This window comes from Aphidius gifuensis, unplaced genomic scaffold (assembly GCF_014905175.1).
Source record: "Aphidius gifuensis isolate YNYX2018 unplaced genomic scaffold, ASM1490517v1 Contig10, whole genome shotgun sequence".
Taxonomy (NCBI): Eukaryota; Metazoa; Arthropoda; class Insecta; order Hymenoptera; family Braconidae; genus Aphidius; species Aphidius gifuensis.
In genome coordinates, this window is record NW_025220574.1 from 18,122 (window position 1) to 38,076 (window position 19,955).

The 19,955-nt window shown below is 27.5% G+C and overlaps 1 protein-coding gene and 1 long non-coding RNA gene across 2 annotated transcripts; both read right to left on the minus strand.

Moving 5' to 3' along the window:
* Positions 1-600: 600 nt before the first annotated feature.
* On the minus strand, positions 601-2,057 carry LOC122859994. The gene is made up of 3 exons (XR_006374410.1): positions 1,766-2,057; positions 1,521-1,613; positions 601-628 (listed from the first exon to the last, which is right to left on the minus strand). It is a non-coding gene; the product is annotated as an uncharacterized LOC122859994 (long non-coding RNA).
* A 3-nt stretch (positions 2,058-2,060) lies between these two features.
* On the minus strand, positions 2,061-3,508 carry LOC122859997 (nucleolar protein dao-5-like; the record flags this gene model as incomplete). The annotated part of the gene is made up of 2 exons (XM_044163636.1): positions 3,325-3,508; positions 2,061-2,999 (listed from the first exon to the last, which is right to left on the minus strand). Coding segments are annotated over exons 1-2 (1,041 nt in total), but the record flags the coding sequence as incomplete, so codon positions are not given.
* Positions 3,509-19,955: the final 16,447 nt, after the last annotated feature.

Consider the following 19,955-nt stretch of genomic DNA (forward strand, 5'->3'; position numbering starts at 1 on the left):
AAATAGACAATAAATAAACAAATTGTTATTATTTTGTAATAATTATATTTTTATTGTTATATTTCATTCATTCTTTTTTTTTTTTTTTTCTAAATCATTTTCGTGCAAAAAAAAATGCACCAGGATGTTCACAAATCATACTTATTACAATAGTCACAGTAATAATAATTATAAAAATTATTAATTCGTCAAATTTCTTTTTTGTTTTTTTTTTTTTTCAATTAAGGACAATTATTATTAATAGATAATTTACAAAATTAAAAATTAAAAAAAAAAAAAAAAACAAATTAACGTGTAAATCAAGTCAAAATTATATAATTTGTTTTTTTTTTTCTTTCTTTTCTCTCATACAATTGATTTTAGTTGTGATAAAATCAAACATGTAATTAGTTGTAAAACAAAAAAAAAAAAAAATGTTTTTTTTTGTTTTTTGTAAATGAGGTGTTGATTGGTAATGTACAGTTATAAATTAGTCGCAAAATTTAATAGAATTAACAGATACTGAATCAATTTGTCCACCTTTATAACTACCACGTTTTTTTTTAGTTTTTTCATGTCTAAATGATTTACCTCTGGTGTGTTTTAAATCCAAATTTGCTCTTTCACCCCAAGAACCTCTAGCTCCTCTCTGTATTATAATTAAACAATTAAAAAATATAATTATTATTAAATATATTTAAAATTATAACATTGAAATACTAATAGTGATGAAAATGTTGGTTTCAAATCCAGAGGTGTTTTTCTTATAGAGAAAGACATTTAACCAACAATTATTTATTTTCAAAAATGAACAAAAAAAAAAAAGAAAAAAAAAAAAGATCCTATGATTAATTAATTAATTAATTGATTGATAATTTTGTCTATTCGTCAAATGTAATTTTTTTGTTTTGTGGTGCTGCATCAATTGAGCCAATTGAATTTCTATTTCCATTGAATGAATTTCTGTTGTTAAAATTTCCACCTCCACGTTTGTCATTACCACCGAATGAACTTCTGTTATTATCAAATCCACCACGTCCACGTCCTCCACGTCCGCCACGGAAGCCACCACGATCACCACCACCACCACCACCATTGCGATCGCCAAAGCTTCCACGATCACCACCACCACCTCTACCACCAAATCCACCTCTTCCTCCACGTCCTCTACCACCAAAACCTCCACGATCACCACCTCCTCTACCACCAAAACCACCTCTTCCTCCACGTGAATTACCTCCACGTCCTCTCCTATTTCCACCATCATGTTTTTGAAAACAGTTTTCATCATCTTTAGCAGGCTGTAACAAAAATAACAGGTCAAAATACGCTTTAGTACAATCATGGAAGCTGATTATTATTTAACAATTATAAATAGGCAAAAGTATTTTTATTTATTATTAATTATTTGGTATTCATAACACCTTCAACAATATAATGCTATTATAAAAACAACATGGAATTAATATTTTCAACTTCCACTATGACCTGCGAATGACCTGCCATTTTTGAAACTGTAAATTTTAATTATTTATTTTTACCTTAGCTTCAAATGAATTATTACACAACTCAGCTTTTATTGGCTCGATCTCTTCATCCCTTACTCGTCGAAATGGCGAATTTTTTGGTGTTGACTATGAAAATATTTTTTTATGATTTTAATTTTGAATTTAAATAAATAAATACTTTTGCCTATTTTTTTTTTTTTTTCTTATAATTAAGGATTTGCCATAATTGATAAAAAAATAAAAAATGTTAAATAAAGATGGAGCATGATTTAGCTTACCTTGTCACCATTGAAGCCACCTTTTACAAAATTGTCATAATTATTTTTAGCAACTTTGTTTGGTGTTGCTTCAGCTGCAATTTCATCTGCATCCTCTTCACGTTTTCTTTTTTCAGCTGGTTTTGGTTTGGCTGGTTCTTCATCTTCATCGTCATCATCATCATCTGATGATGATGATTCTTCAGTTTTTTTAGCAACAGCAGCTTTAACTGGTGTTTTGGCTTTTGGTTTTTCTTCTTCATCACTATCATCAGATGAATCTTCACTTGATTCTTCTTTTTAGCTGCTACATTATTTGTTTTGCAACTGGTTTTTTAGCTGGTTTTTCTTCTTCATCAGATGAATCTTCACTTGATGATGAATCAGCTTTTTTAGCTGCTGGAGCAGCTGCTTTAGCTTTTTGTGGTGGTTTTGTAACATCTTCATCTTCTGAGTCACTTGAATCACTTGAGCTATCTTTTTTCTTGGCTGGTACAGCAGCTGGTTTTTTTTCTTCTTCATCAGATGAATCTTCACTTGATGATGATTCAGCTTTTTTAGCAACTGGTGCTTTTTTGGCTGGTGTAGCAGCTGGTTTTTTTGCTTCTTCTTCATCAGATGAATCTTCACTTGATGATTCAGCTTTTTTAGCAACTGGTGCTTTTTTAGCTGGTGTAGCAGCTGGTTTTTTAGCTTCTTCTTCATCAGATGAATCTTCACTTGATGATGATTCAGCTTTTTTAGCTGCTGGTGCAGCAGCAACTACTTTTTTAGCAGCTGGTTTTTTTTCTTCCTCTTCATCAGATGAATCTTCACTTGATGATGAATCTGCTTTTTTAGCAACAACTGCTGCTTTTTTAGCTGGTGCTGCAACTGCTTTTTGCTGCTGTGCAACTGGTTTTTTTTCTTCTTCTTCATCAGATGAATCTTCACTTGATGATTCAGCTTTTTTAGCAACAACTGGTGCTTTTTTGGCTGGAGCAGCAGCAACTACTTTTTTAGCAACTGGTTTTTTTGCTTCTTCTTCATCAGATGAATCGTCACTTGATGATGATTCAGCTTTTTTTGTTGGAACAACTTTAGCTGGTGTTGGTGCAGCTTTTGTTTTTTGTGCTGGTTTTTCATCTTCACTGCTATCATCAGAACTTGAATCTGACTTTTTACCATTTGCTTTAATTAATAACTTTTTTGGTGTTGTTTTTTGCCATTGTTGAAATATTTCTAATAATGTTGGTGAACCTTTTGGCAATGCTGGCTGTAATTAAAATAATCGAGCAATTAATTTTCAACTTGTTTAACAAAATAAAGTTTGGTTAGGATGACCACGAACACGTGAAGTATAAACAAAATTAAAATTAATTTTAATTAAATTATAAACATTATCAAACACATGATTTTATATTAATTAAATTGATAATTATTATTGTTGATAAAATTAACATGGTATTGCAGGTGTAAATGAGTATAAATGTAAATTATTAAACAATGAGTAAATATAATTTACACACGTGGGCAATGGCGATGCACCGGTGTTCATTTTTCATCGGTGATAATTTAATTAATTAAATATTGGTACTTACGGATTTTGTTTTAGTTTGAAATACTTTTGCTAATGAAGCATCAACTTTTAATAAACTATTGTGAATAAGTGCAGCAACTGTTAATTCGTCGGTGGATGCCATGATCAACGCGGGTAATTAAACTTATTTTTTTTTCTTTTTTTCACTTTTTTTTATTTTTGGAGCTCCGCGTGTGCTCGTGTGTGTGAATGGATGCTTGGTGATGTTTTTTTTTCTCTCTTTTTTTCTCCCTGCCGGGCGATGGTAGCGCACATAATTGTGAACCAAAATTGTCGGTAAAAAAGAATTCATTCTTGGTGATGACAAATGGCCGCTGTTTGAATTTGAATTTAATATTTTTTTACTTTTTCTTTGTGTGAATTAATTTATTTCTGTGTATATATATAGCTCCTGAGATTTTTTTATTCTAAATTGTTTAAAATTTTTTTCTTTATTACTGAGTAAATTTTCGAGACAATTTTTCTTTGCATTTATTAACTGAAAAAAAAAAAATTAAATTGAAATCGTGGAAATGACTATATATAGTGTTAATTGTCTTGTTAAATTTATAATTTTGGAAAAAAATATATTTCCCGTAATTTTGTGTGCGCAAATTATTGAGGAACTGTCCTTCTATTATCCTGTAAATTTTTAAATCAATTCTTCGAACTGTTTATTTTCTAGAAAATAAATAAGATTGGGATCGTGAAAATGACACAGTGCATACTTGGCTTATTAAATTTATATCTTCACAAAAAAAATATATTTCTCGAAACTTTTTATACCTAAATTATTTAAAATTTTTCTCTCTATTATCTTGTAAATTTTTAGAACAATTCTTCGAACCGTTTAATTACCAGAAAAAAAATAACATTGAAATCGAGAAAATATCATAATGCATAAAGTGGATTTGAATTGTTTAATTTTTAATTTTCAAAAAAATTATTCCACCCAGGATATTTTGTGCTTGAATTATTGAGAAACCTTCCCTCTATGATTTTGTAAATTTTTAAGACAATTCTTCGAACCGTTTAATTACTGGAAAAAAAATAACATCGAAATTCTTCGAAATAAATATCTAGCAAATGCGTCAGAAAAAAAACGAAAAAAAAAAAAATATGTCATGTTTTTAATTTAAATTCACCTTTCTAGATTAAATCGTAGAGCATAGAAATATTTTTTAGCATGAACTCTTATCTAAGAATATGATAATTAAATTATTTTTTTGTAGCTTATTGACATAATAATAAAAATATTATTTATTTTTCTGTTCAACAAGGGTACTCACTAGAATCATAGATCTATGTTTACAATTTGCAATATTTATTTTTTTTTACTGCTTCCAGGAATAATTTGGCTATTGATTTTATATATTTCAAGTGTACCACTGTTTTTATCGCTAGTCAAATCTAGAATCAATAGAAAAAATAATAAAACTATGTTAGCAATAAGTGCAGTTGCAATATTTTAAATAAATTAAATTAAATAATATATTCAATACTTATACGTATCTGCATGCAGGACAGAAACAAAGTCGTCACCAAGGATATTGTCAGTTGTCGGTCAAAGCTGAAAAAGAGAACATCTTGTGAAAATGAAATTAAAAGTTCGAATAAAATTATTTGTATTTATTATTTTTGTGTCATTGATTTCTGCAAATTTCATTAGTGATCATTTAAAAAATTTAACTAATGTAAATGGTCGAGTCGATGCAGCTATTGATACAATTAAATTTTGTTTTTCAAATGAGGCAAAACATGGAACAGTCTTTGTTGGTAGCGTTGAAAATTTTAACATTGATTTACTCATGAATTATGGACCAGTTATTATTTTTGACAATAAATCAATAACAGCTGATGATAAATTATTGAATAAAAATTACAAATTAAATATTTTCATTGTAACACTTGAGCCTGATTTTGAAATGAATATTCGACAATTGAAGAAATCACCATGGTGGAATCACGAAGGATTTTTTATCATCATTAACAATGGCTTATCTGCAAATACAACAAAGTGCAAGGGTGCTAGAAATATTTTACAAAAAGCTTGGAAAATGGATGTTTTACGAGGAATATTTATTTGTACTGGTGGTGAAAATAATCGTGTTAATTTTTACACATTTAATCCATTTACAAATAGAGCTGCACCTTTGTTTTGGAAAAAATCAAGATATGTTAAAAAAAAAAGTACAGAAGATGATTGGACTCTTTATCGCCGAGAATACAATCCAAGTAAGTAATAAATATAATTAATATATTTAATTGATAATTTTATACATACACTGTTTTTTTATTTTTAGAAATATTAAACTGCAAGTCTCTTGATTACGACAAAACTCGTCATTTGGATGGTTATCAAGGAATAAAAGCGGGTTTTCGTGGTATTTATGCACATGAAAAACACAAAGCATTAATTACATTTTTATATCAACAACTAAATGTAACATTATCATATATAAAAATGGACGATTTTTTAAATATCAATAGTCAAGGAATAGCAAACAGTGATATTGGAAATTTATTAGTCAACGGGTCAATTGATATGAGTTTTCGGATTCTACCAAGTGTCTACACGAGAGATTTTGTAATTTCCAGTATAATTTATTCGGCTGGTTATACTTTTATAAGTCAAGATCGAGGTAAAAAAAGTATGTTTGTTCAAATTTACGAATTATTTGGCTGGCGATTGATTTTGATTATGTTATTTTTTTCGGCTACAACTGTTTTTATGTTTAAAATTTGTATGAAAATGGATATTGATCTTGGAATTTTAGAAATAATTAGAATGTGGGGAAATGCAGGTTTTTTTAAACAACCAACTGATTCACCATCGAGAATTTATTTATTTGGTATTTTCCTTTTAGCTCTAATTTTATGTTCAGTTTTTCAAGGTAAAATTCTCGGTTTTCAATTAAATCCAAATTCAGAGAAAAATATTGATACCATGGACGATTTAATTGTACAATTTAAAAATTACAAAATTTATGGAATAAAAATCTCACTTAATTTTTTGGGATGAAAAGTTGACTGACCGATTTATATTAGTAAAAAATGTTGATTCTTGTGTTGAACACGTTATTAATGATTATCATCAAGTGTTTGTGTGTATGGAATGTTATTGTTGAGAGATAAAGCCTTACAATATCCACAATTGTATTTGACAAAAGAGCCATTTATTAAACTCTATGGAGTTTTGGCAATGCGAAAAAATTGGCCTCTCACAAAGCGTTTTAATAAAATTTTAAATAAAAATATTGAGCATGAAATAATGAAATATAAATTATTGCTCGTAAATAAAACACGAAATAATAATGGTACATCTGATGAACCAAGACCACTAAAACGTCAACATATATATTTTGCACTTAAATTTTTAGCAACAGGATTGACTGCTGGATTTTTTATTTTTATTGTTGAACTATTTTGGCATGACAGAACAAGATCAATCATTTCACAAATGTCAATTCGTCATTTTATTAGAAACATGAAAAGAAAGCTCAGAATTTATAAAGGCTCGCTTTAATTACTGTTTTGAATTATTATAATAAATATTATGAGTGACTTAATTAATATATTAATGCGTATTTAATTTTAGTGTGTATTAAAAAATTGTACATTCAATGTAATAATTAATTCACATATTAATTAATCATTTTGTTTATTAAAAGCACAAAAAAGAAAAAATAAATTGTGATTCTTTGTAGAATTGAATATCAGTAAAAAGTATTTTCATATAGTGATAACTTTTTTTCCTCTTGAAATATTTCTAATGAAAAAATTCACAATTCTTCTTTGTGTTCCTCTTCTAGAAAAAAAAATATAGGATTAAAATTGTAAAAATCACAAACCACAGCAACCTTTTGAGGGATAAAAAAAAAAAATATACCTATCATTTTTTCAATTAAAATTTATTTTTCACATTAAATCATAGACAGTAAATATTCCATTTTTTAGTATGATGTCTTATCTATTATAAGAAGATGATAATTAGATTTTTTTTTGTTTGTAAGTTATTGACATATAATAATAAAAATGATACTTATTTTTCTATTCAACAAGAGTTCTCACTAGAATCATAGATTTATGTTTATTATAAAGTAAAAATAATAAACAATTTGCAGTATTTATTTTTTTCCACTGGTTGTAGAAATAATTTCATTATTGATTTTATTTCAAGTGTTTTTATCACAAGTTGAATCTATGAAATAAATCTATGCTATAGCATAAGTATATAATAAAACTATTTCACTAAGTGCATTGGTAATTTTTTATATTAAAAATTAAATATTTAATAATTATACGTGTGCATGCAAGGCATAATGCAAATAAAGCCATTAGTAAAGACATTATTGTCAGTTGTCGGTCCAAGCTAAACATAAAAACACACAGTGAAAATGAAATTAAAAGTTCGAATAAAATTATTTGTATTTATTATTTTTGTGTCATTGATTTCTGCAAATTTCATTAGTGATCATTTAAAAAATTTAACTAATGTAAATGCTCGAGTTGATGCTGCAGCTATTGATACAATTAAATTTTGTTTTTCAAATGAGGCAAGATATGGAACAGTCTTTGTTGGTAGTGTTGAAAATTTTAACATTGATTTACTCATGAATTATGGACCAGTTATTGTTTTTGACAATGAATCAATGACAGCTGATAATGGATTATTGAATGAAAATTACAAATTAAATATTTTTATCGTGACACTTGAGCCTGATTTTGAAATTAATATTCGGCGATTGAAGAAATCAACATGGTGGAATCACGAAGGATTTTTTATCATCATTGACAATGGCCAGCTATCAAATACAACAAAGTGCAAGGATGCTGGAAATATTTTACAAAAAGCTTGGAAGGCGGATATTCTACGAGTAATATTTATTTGTACTGGTGGCGAAAATGATGGTGTTAATTTTTACACATTTAATCCATTCACAAATAGAGCTGCACCGTCTTTTTGGAATAAATCAAGATTATATGTACAAAATCAAACTGCAGAAGATCAATGGACTCTTTATCATCGACAATATAATCCAAGTGAGTTATTAATTATAATTAATTAATTAATTAATATATTTAATTGATAATTTTATACATATACACTGTTTTTTTATTTTTAGAATTATTAAACTGCAAGTCTCTTGATTACGACCGAACTCGTCATTTGGATGGTTATCGAGGAATAAGAGTGGGTTTTCGTGGCACTTATGATAATGAAGAACATAAAGCATTTATTGCATTTTTGTATGAAAAACTAAATGTAACAGTATCATATCTAAAAATGGACGAGCATTTAGATATCGATGGTCAAGGAGTAACAAACACCAAATTAGGAAATTTATTAGTCAACGGTTCAATTGATATAAGGCTACAATTACTACCAAGAGTTTACATGAGAGATATTGTAGCATCCGATATAATTTATTACACTGGTTTAAGTTTTATAAGTCAAGATCGAGGTAAAAAAAGTATGTTTGATCAAATTTACGAATTGTTTGGCTGGCGATTAATTTTGATTATGTTATTTTTTTCTGCAACAACTATTTTAATGTTTAAAATTTCTATGAAAATGAATGTTGATCTTGGAATGTTAGAAATTATTAGAATGTGGGGAAATGCAGGTTTTTTGAAACCTCCAACTGATTTACCATCTAGAATTTATTTATTTGGCATTTTTTTTCTAGCTCTAATTTTGTGCTCAGTTTTTCAAGGTAAAATTCTCGGTTTCCAATTAAATCCAAATTCAGAAAAAAATGTTGATACCATGGAAGATTTAATTGTAAAATTCAAGAATTACAAAATTTATGGAACAAAATTAATGCTCAATTTTTTGGATGAAAAATTGATTAACCGGTTTATACCGGTAAACAATTTTGACTCGTGTGTAGAACACGTTCTTAATGATTCATCATGTGTTTGTGTACATGCAATGTTAGTATTAAGATATAAAGCCTTACAATATCCACAATTGTATTTGGCAAAAGAGCCATTTGTTAAAATGTATGGAGTTTTAGCAATGCGAAAAAATTGGCCTCTAAAAAAGCGTGTTAATGATATTGTAAAAAAATATTTTGAGCATGAACTAATGAAATATAAATTATTGCTTGTGAATAAAATACGAAATAATAATGGTACATCTGATGAACCAAGACCACTAAAACGTGAACATATAAATTTTGCACTTAAATTTTTAGCAACAGGCTTGACTGTTGGATTTTTTATTTTTATTATTGAACTATTTTGGCATGACACAACAAGATCAATTATTTCACAAATGTCAATTCGTCATATTATCAAAAACATGAAAAGAAAGCTAAGAATATAAAAACATGCTTTATATGATATTAGCAATTATTATAATAAATATATACGCATGCGAGTGACTTAATCAATAGATCAATGCGTATTTAATTTTAGGGTGGATTTAAAATTGTATATTCAATGTAATAATTGATAAAAAGTATCACAGTAATAATTTTTTTTTTTTCTCTTTACATAAACTAATAAATGATATAAAAAATATTTATTTGTGTATTTGAAATCACTTATTTGTTTTTGCATGTTACTAAAAAAAATTAAATTATTTCATTCTGTTTTAAATATAAAATAGTTGCCAAGATATTTTGTCGTTGTATTTTCATTATTATTTATTTTATTATTATTAATGATTCATTAATTAAAAAATTGTAAATAGAAATTTGAAAAAAAAACAAACATCCCATTAAATAAACCAATTAGAATGTTTTAACAAATTTGTATATTTAAAAAATTTTTTTTATAATTATTATATTAAGTATGCTACATTTATTATTTACCCAAATAATTTTTTTTTTTTATTTTCATTCTTGTTGTTTGTTTGTTGGTTTTAATAATTACAAATTTCGTTGATCAGCATTATTTGAATTAGCATTATATCTTGTCCTTTATTTAATTCAGAAATACATGTCCATTGTCCTTCTGAATTTTCACGCCACAATGATACTTTATTATCACCACCACTAACTGCTAAAATTCCACCAGTCAATGACCAGCTTACATTCCATATAACATCATCAAATAATTGAAAATTTTTGAATAAAATAACACTTATCAAATTATTTCAAAAATGGTAATATAATAATTGTAAAAAAAAAAAAAAAAAAAAAGTATACCCAAATAATATTATATACTAAATAATTATTAATAATATTAATAATAAAAAAAAAAACATAACTTTATATTTAATAATATTTATAACTTCTTGAAGATCTCAAAATAAAATATAAGTATATAATAATTCTCTTTTTTTTTTTTTGTTCTTTTGGATGTATCTTCAGTTCTTCCATGGTGAAAATATTTCTCCGCGTTTTCTCCTGAATTTCTACGCAATTACTCCGCGATTACTCCGAATTTCTCCCAAATTGACCCATGCGGAGAAATGGGTGGAAAAATTGTCTCCTCATTGTTGATTTCGGAAGAATTTCTCTGCGATCAAATTATTTTTTAAATAATTAGCAAAAATCCAGCATTGATCTCATGTCAGAGTAATTTCTCCGGCATTGATCTTATACTCTTAGATTCCTATAAATATTGTTGATTCAGTTTATGAATATATAATGATGATCATGTTGAACCACTCATCACTGAGACAAATGACAATGAATCAGTAACACCATCAATTGATCCAAATAAACGTGTTGATCCAGATATTGATCAAGCTGAAGATTCGAATGATATTGATCGTCCAACTACAAATCCAACTAAAAAACCACCTCAAAAAAAAGAATTATTTGATAATGAATATTCATCAGCAAATGCTGACCGCAGGCTGAAAAAAACTACGCAACGTCAAAAAGAGTTGATACCAACAAAATTAAAATTGTAGATGATTGGAGAACTACAGCTGTTATAACAGTGTGTTATCTAAAAAATGCGCTTTAGATAATTCATAGCATGTATTGATATGCGGCATGCGACAAGAAAAATATTCAACTACAATGATGCTAAAGAGTTCCAATATACACTGGAAATATAAACAAATGATAACATCCCTGGTGAAAATAATTGTCCGAATAGATATGGTGAGATCCGTACAGATCTGCCGAGGTCTGAGAAATTTTGCTATAGTTCGGTTAGTACGCGTAGACCCAAAGAGACCTGTCTAGATACTTTTAGATCATGCAGTGTCGGGGATCTATAGCCTGATCTGGCAAAACAGATCAAACAAAATTTTTTCCGGGGGGACCTCGGTCCTTTTGGCCATAATCAGGTGGATCCATAAAATTAAAAATCTTCTCGGAATCCTAAAAGAACCATTCTCCTGTAAAATCTTTTTTCACATTTCTATGTATGTATTGTTATTGTTGTGGATGTGGTTGAGTTACGAAAAATATTTTGATGTGTTTTGAAGCATTAATTTGAAAAAATACAATTTTCAGGCTAAATAATTCATATAACAAAAATATACACTTACTATTTTAATTGACAATTTGTTTTGATGCCATTATTTTTTCTTTGTAATATGTTAATTATATTTTGGTGTTTACGTTTGTTTATGTTTGTTTACGTTTTTGTCACGTTTTTGTAATACATAGCAGTGCTGACATTACAATGAAATTCAATTCACTATGGTAAACCATACTATTTTTTGATAAACAATTGTAATTCTATTGAACGCACCCCAAATAGACCCCAAAAATTTTTTGTAAATTTATAGAATTTCTAAATGATTACTAAATTTATTAAAATTAACCCATAAAAATAAATTTAGTGGAAAAAATTTTCTAATAATAATTAATTGGAAAAATTTCTAAGAAGTAAAATTATTTTTTTCACATATGTGTTTTTCTCGCGGAAAAATATTTCCGAAAGTTCCTTAATCAATTGATTCGAGAAACGACAGAAAAATTTTCCTCGTGTTGATTTTATATATATATATAAAAACTCTGACACTTATTCTTAATTTTTATATCCAAAAGAAACTTATTTTTTTTCCTATTTAATAAACAAAATATGTGAAATAAAAAATATGAATAAAAAAAATTATGTGGTTATATCTTATGATAGTTTGTAAATTTGATTTTGTAATTTTGAAAGGTGGGTAGCATGTGCTAAGTTTTAAATTAAATTTATATACAATCAATGATGTACCATTTTGTCTTGATAAACAATTGAAATTTAAAATAAAAATAACTCACACGTATGAAAATAGGCTATCGTATTTTATTAGAAAACTTATAGCTTTTTTATCAGTGGCTATGTATACATATTTTATTCAAAGTGAATAGCGATTTGGCTCAATCGTGTATAGAATTCGTATAGAATTTGAGAGCTGTAACTTGCGCTAGTAGCAGTATGATCGCAGAGATGGCGCCATTGATAAATCTTGGTAGGAAAAAAAGGAAAAAATTTTTGGCCCTCTCCTTTTCAATAATATTAATTTTAAAATGAAAAAAAAAAAAAAAAGATTAAAAATTCATTCACAGAAAAAAAAGAGAGAGCGAGAAAGAGAGAAAAAAAAATTAGTTTAATTCCAATTTCAAACGCATTAGAAAAAATAAAAGAAATATGCGTCATTATGAAAACTGAAAACTAAAATTGATAGACATATAAAATCATATAAAATATAGGATATAATATAAAAATTGGATAATGGGATTGGTTGTGTTGGAAAGCATACTGTACAATTTATTCATCATTGAGTTGTTTTTTTTTAAAAAAAAATATTATTTTTTTTTCAAATTTATTTCACTAGCATAAATGAATTATGGAAATAATAATATAACTATTAAATAATTAAAAGTCAAAATGCAATAATTGGCCACACGCTCAAAGTCTAAAAAAAAAAAAACCCTTGCCTTTCTTGTGAAATTTCAATAGAAATTTTGATTGCTGATTATAAGAAAACAATATTATCGTATAAAGAATAAAAATATACCGACATTTTCTTGTATACTTTTTTTTTTAATTATCACGTTTTAATATATGAAAAATAAAAAACAAAATTTTCAAAGACATAATTTTTTTTTTTTTTTTTAATTGATGCCAGAAAAATCATTTTCAGAGAAAATACACAATCAACTTTTTTGAGACCGAGTGCGTGGCTAGTTATTGCATATAGATCGTTATTTTTTTGTTTGTACAAAAAAAAAATATAAATTTCACAAAATTGACCAAGATACTGAAATTGATTAACATTTTATACGTAATGCACAAAAATAAAAATATTTTTTTTTTTTTTAAATTAAAAATTTCGTTTTTGAAAATTATTAACAAACTTTCACGACTTTAAGCTCGTGACTATTCGAGACTGAATGATCCATGCACGCCGGAGACTAGAGTGGACTAAAGTTGTCTTACAGCACAGTGACTACTTTTTACCCCTCCCGCTGTCCAAAATGTATCTGTATAGACGACTGTGCATGTATTGAGAAAAAACAGGATCGTCCGACTAAAAAAAAAATGTAGGGTGCTACGTAGAATTTTATATAAATTTTTATCTGTGATGCAGGTGCCCCGGACGCATCCTCCTTGTATAAAATATTTGCCTGAACTCCCTTTAAGACTAAAGACAATAACCAAAAAAAAATTACTTCTGTTGATTAAATTATTGTTATAATTTATATATTCTAATCCTTACAACTTGACCCATTTAAAATTAATAATTATTACATTTACCTATAAAAATACAACAAGTGTTTTAAAAATAAAATCATAAAAATCATAGAATTTTTTTGATCTTTCTTATTTATCTTTTTAATCATATAAAAATTTTCATAATCAATTTATGCAATGAATAATTCACGAAAATACAGATATATATTTGCCAACAGAATTAATTTTTAATGGGGGAAAAATAAATTGTCTTAACAGCATGATATTTACAACCCCAGAGTACGAAAATCATATTTAACAAAAAATAAGAAAGTTGATGCTCATTGTTTGAAAATATTTTTCCCAAATTCAAGACAATTTGCACGCCTTCACTTTGACATGCAACTCAACTTTTCAATTTTATGGCTTTAAGAGTATTTGTTTTCCTCGAAAAAAATATACAAGGCTTCAACTTTACAGTCAAAAGCAAGCATATTGAAAAAATAAAAAAAAATAAAATAAATGCTGAGGTTCAAATGACCAAAGGACGATAGCAATAAAACTAAAATATATAGGCAACACTGTACAACAAAAAAAATTCAATGGAAAACATCTTAATTTTTGTTACAACATGTTTTCCATTTCGTTAGATGACCCTGGTATAACAAAAAAAATTGTTTAAAATATTTTTTTTTTTTTTTTTACTTTTGAAACACGTTTTGTACCGACCTGAAAATTTTAAATTTTATTTTATAATTTACTTCCAAGTAAATATTGCAAAATGAATATATTTTCAAGACTAAATAATAATATAATAAAAATTAATATAATAAAAAATTAAAAATTAATTGTTTAAAATAAATTATTATATTTCTAATATTTTGGTTTGAATGTTTTTACCTTACGTATTTTCGCCTCAGACATGGCAAAAGTACAAAGCCATAAGGTAACGGTAAAAAAGGCAGAGAATGGTCAAGAAAATCTTTGTAGCTGCAGCACTGTAGAGTGTATAGTTCTATTTGCCAATAGAATTAATTTTTAATGGGGGAAAAACATGTTGTTTTAACAGCAGGATATTTACAGCCTCAGAGTACAAAAAACATTTTGAAAAAAGATAAGACAGTCGATGCTCATTGTTTGAAAATATTTGTCGGTGGCTTAAGACAATTTGCACGCCTTCACTTCGGCATGCAACTCAACTTTTCAATTTTATGGCTTTAAGAGTATTTGTTATTCCTCGAAAAAAATATACAAGGCTTCAACTTTACAAGCATATTGAAAAAATAAAAAAAAATAAAATAAATGCTGAGGTTCAAATGACCAAAGGACGATAGCAATAAAACTAAAATATATAGGCAACACTGTACAACAAAAAAAAATTCAATGGAAAACATTTTAATTTTTGTTACAACATGTTTTCCATTTCGTTAGATGACCCTGGTATAACAAAAAAAATTGTTTAAAATATTTTCTTTTTTTTTTTTTACTTTTGAAACACGTTTTGTACCAACACGATAATTGTAAATTTTATTTTATAATTTACTTCCAAGTAAATATTGCAAAACGAAAATATTTTCAAGACTAAATAATAATTTAATAAATATTAATATAATAAAAAATTAAAAATTAATTGTTTAAAATAAATTATTATATTTTAAATATTTTAGTTTGAATGTTTTTACCTTACGTATTTTCACCTCAGACATGGCAAAAGTACCAATAGCCAAAAGGTAACGGTAAAAAAGGCAGAGAATGGTCAAGAAAATCTTTGTAGCTGCAGCACTGTAGAGTGTATTTGCCAACAGAATTAATTTTCAATAGGGGAAAAACTTGTTCTTTTAACAGCAGGATATTCACAAAAATCATATTGAAAAAAGATTAGACAGTCGATGCTCATTGTTTGAAAATATTTTTCCCAAATTTAAGACAATTTGCATGCCTTCACTTTGACATGCAACTCAACTTTTCAATTTTATGGCTTTCAGAGTATTTGTTATTCCTCGAAAAAAATATACAAGGATTCAACTTTACAAGCATATTGAAAAAATAAAAAAAATAAAATAAATGCTGAAGTTCAAATGACCAAAGGACGATAGCAATGAAACTAAAATATATAGGCAACACTGTACAACAAAAAAATTCAATGGAAAACATTTTAATTTTTGTTACAACATGTTTTCCATTTCGTTAGATGACCCTGGTATAACAAAAAAAATTGTTGAATTTTTTTTTTTTTTTCCCCTTTTGAAACACGTTTTGTACCAACACGATAATTGTAAATCTTATTTTATAATTTACTTCCAAGTAAATATCACAAAATGAAAATATTTTCAAGACTAAATAAAGAATAAAATATTAATATAACAAAAAATAAAAAAAAAATTATTTAAAATAAATTTTTATATTTTAAATATTTTAGTCCGAATTCTTGGTTGTGTACTTAGACGTTTTATTTTAAAATTACTTTTACATAAATTTGTGACTGTCTTTTTTATGATTACACTTGTTAAAATTTTAGTCTGCTTTTTAAATCGGTTTCTATACTTGCTATTAATTATTACAATAACGAGCTTTTTCCAGGAAAATTCATTTTTTCTTTAAATGTTTTTTTCTATTATTCTAATACCGTTGACAATACGTTGATAATAGTTTTTTTGGTGTCAGTGTATTTTATCTTTCTCTCATGTATAGACCTACACTGCAGTGTACAGCCGTGATTTTATATTCTCAGACTAGGATGAGAGAATACATAGAAGTGTACGATACAAAAGAGAAGGATACGATATTTACTAGACACTAAATCTCCGCTACCCCGAAATTTTTCATTCGCATTCGAGAGTCGACGTCGTTTTCACGTACGTGTTAGCAAAATAGAGCATTAATATTTGCGAGCTTAAATTCCATTTCATAAAATATGGATAATCGTGAGCGACCCTTAAATCGACTTGGTACGAGAAGACCACGAAGACCAAGAGGGCCAAGAGGACCATACAAAAAATATTTAGAACCTGGGAGTCAATTTTCTATTCCAAAATCTACTTTACGGAACTGGAAACTTAAACAAAATGCCTCTTACAGTGAAGACGACGAAGAACAGGATGAGGTAGGTTCTGAAATTAAATTTATTCGATTGACTTCTTTTAAATTCTCATATTTGATATATATATTCGAAATATATTAAAACTAATATAATATATTTGGGATGTACATATATATTTACGATTTATACAGTAGATAAAATAAATAATTAAATAATTATTAGATAATACTATTAAATAATAGATAAAATATATATATATATATATATGAATAAACTAGCAGAATGTGCTGAATAAATATTATTTTGATTGTAATTTTTAAGGTTGGAGAGAATCAACATACAATGGACTATTCTACATCCTGTTCTTCAAGTACAGAAAACTCTGATGAGTCTGAAAATGGGTTTATCAATGACAGAGATACAAATTGGGATATTGATGATATGTTTGCGTATGTAGAAAACGCTCCAATAGCTGATGTGAGAGACAATGTCAGCCTGCAGTCGGATGAAGAATTATCGAGTGAAGACGCTGCTAGTGTAGACGAAATCGATTTAGAGTCTGCAGAAGAAAACACCGACATTTACGGTGAAGACAGATTAGATGACGATGAATTCAATAATTCTGTAGATGAGGTAACAATGTAAAAATTATAATTTTTTTCAAACATCACTATATAATGTTTTTATTACAATTACTTATAATTATTATAATTTTTATCAAATGCTTTAGCCAGAATTTGTATATAATTTTCTTAGATTTATTTTAATTCCTATTGCTCAAATTATTCTTGGTGAGAAAAATATAAAACTTGAAAGGAAAAACGTTATATCTAAATATGATCATCAAAAAAAAATTTAGTTTTCTGGTCCACCGTGAGGCATTGAGTATTTTAATATTGTTTTAATTTTATTTCTTTCGGAGTGGATAATGTTTTCGAAAAACCATAAAGTTAAACATCGAAAAATAATAAATTTTATTATTTTTTATATTTTAAAGTAACCCAGAGAATAACGCAAGATATTTGAGATTTTTTAAATGTATATTATTTATATTTTGAGTACTAAATTTATACGTATACATATATTTTTTTTTTTTTCAAGTAACATATTGTCACCCAGTCAAAGTAATATAAACTAAACGCATAGTAAATTTTTATATTTTTTTTTGTAGTGATATATAGTCACTAATACAACGTAAGCTGAGTAGTTCGTTTCACACAAACAAAAACAAACTAACACAAGTGTAAACTGTGTGTCCTATTCTCATTTATTGTAGCAAATAGTTGAGTCCCCTTTTTGGCATTGAGTTACTCTCGACATGGTTAATTCTCAGTCATAAAATGTTTCTTAGAATTTTAGATTTAAAAAAATAAAAGACAAATAATAAAATAAATAACTCCATTATTTCTTATTTTTCATATCAAATACTTAATTAACTCGGTATAAAAATATTTTTTTAATTTTCAATTTTTTTACTATGCAACGAATTAATTATACTTTCAGGATCACTCGATATTTTTAAAGCTCGATAAACATCAGAGTGCCTGCTTTTTAATGGCATACGCTATGAGTTATCGACTTTCCGATTCTGCACTCGATGGGCTGATCGGACTACTAGATGGCCATTTTTCTACACCAATCTATGAATCAAAATATAAGTTTTTAAAAAATTTTCCAACACCCGAAATTGAAAAAATTTACTTTTGTTTACCCTGTGAATCTATTTTGGCATTTGGAGAAAATGAAAATATTATTTGTACTGGCAATAGTCCAGACTGTAAAAGAGAGTACGATAAAAAAACATTGAATGATAATGGATCGTATTTTGTGCACTTAAAACTTGAACCGCAGCTGAAAGAATTAATCCAAAGTCCTGATTACGAACACATGCGTTGGATAGCACTCGATGAATCTGATGTTATCAGTGGCTCTCATTACCGTTCGCTGCAAGACAGAAATATAATGAAAAAGCATGATATAAGCATTCAATTTAATACCGATGGAGTCTCGATTAGTAATACGTCAAAACGATCAATTTGGCCGATTCAAGTTCAAGTCAACGAGCTTCCGTATCACATACGACGAAAAAATATATTTTTATGTGGACTATGGTGTCACGAAAAGAAACCACCTATGAATATGTTTTTGCGTCTATTCGTAGATGAGTTAAACAAACTTGGAACAGTAGGACTTGATGCAACATTAAAAATATGTAATAAAAACGTATTGGTTAATATCAAAGTCCATACTATTCTGGCATCAGTGGACTCTGTTTGTCGTCCAACAATACAAAATATGAAGCAATATAACGGTAAATAAATTTTTTAAATATATTATTCACTACCACAGTAAAAAAATTCAGCAAAAAAATTTATTAAAATACAGTGATATACAAAATAGCGCGTACAATGACACTGGTCAGGACCTAGGTAAATTCAGATTCATGGCCTCCCATGGTTATCCCTATCAGTCACGTATTATTCTGTCAAGCTATATTATATAACGCGAATAATTTTTCTAATAATCAACGGTCTAATCTAACGTTCTAATAATCCTTGTATTATGAGCATACGATAGTTGATTTATTTTATAATATGACGAAAAAAAAATTTTTTAAATCGATGCATTTTTGAATGGTGGGGCTATTTGTTAAGATCCTTTTTTTTTAACAATTGCTTTTGTTGTTATTCCGAGCCGACCACGCGAGAATTGAGAGAAATGATTGAAATCGAATTTAAAAGTTCATGTCACCAATACTTTTACGGAGCGTGTAAATACAACAGCTGTGTGTGCGTGTGTGCGTCTACAGTCGGGTAGCGTTGGGTAACGTCGGGTCAAAATAAAACTATCTCTCTTTTTTATATATCTATCGCGGTTGCGCAGCAGAGTTTTGAGTGGGGACTCGTGAGAGGAAACGCGTTAATAAAAAAATATAAAACTTTAAAAACTAATTACGTGAAAACGGATGGTTAAAAAAAAAAAAATTATTAGACTTCCCCCCCCTAAAATAATATTCTCTACAACTTTTATATGGA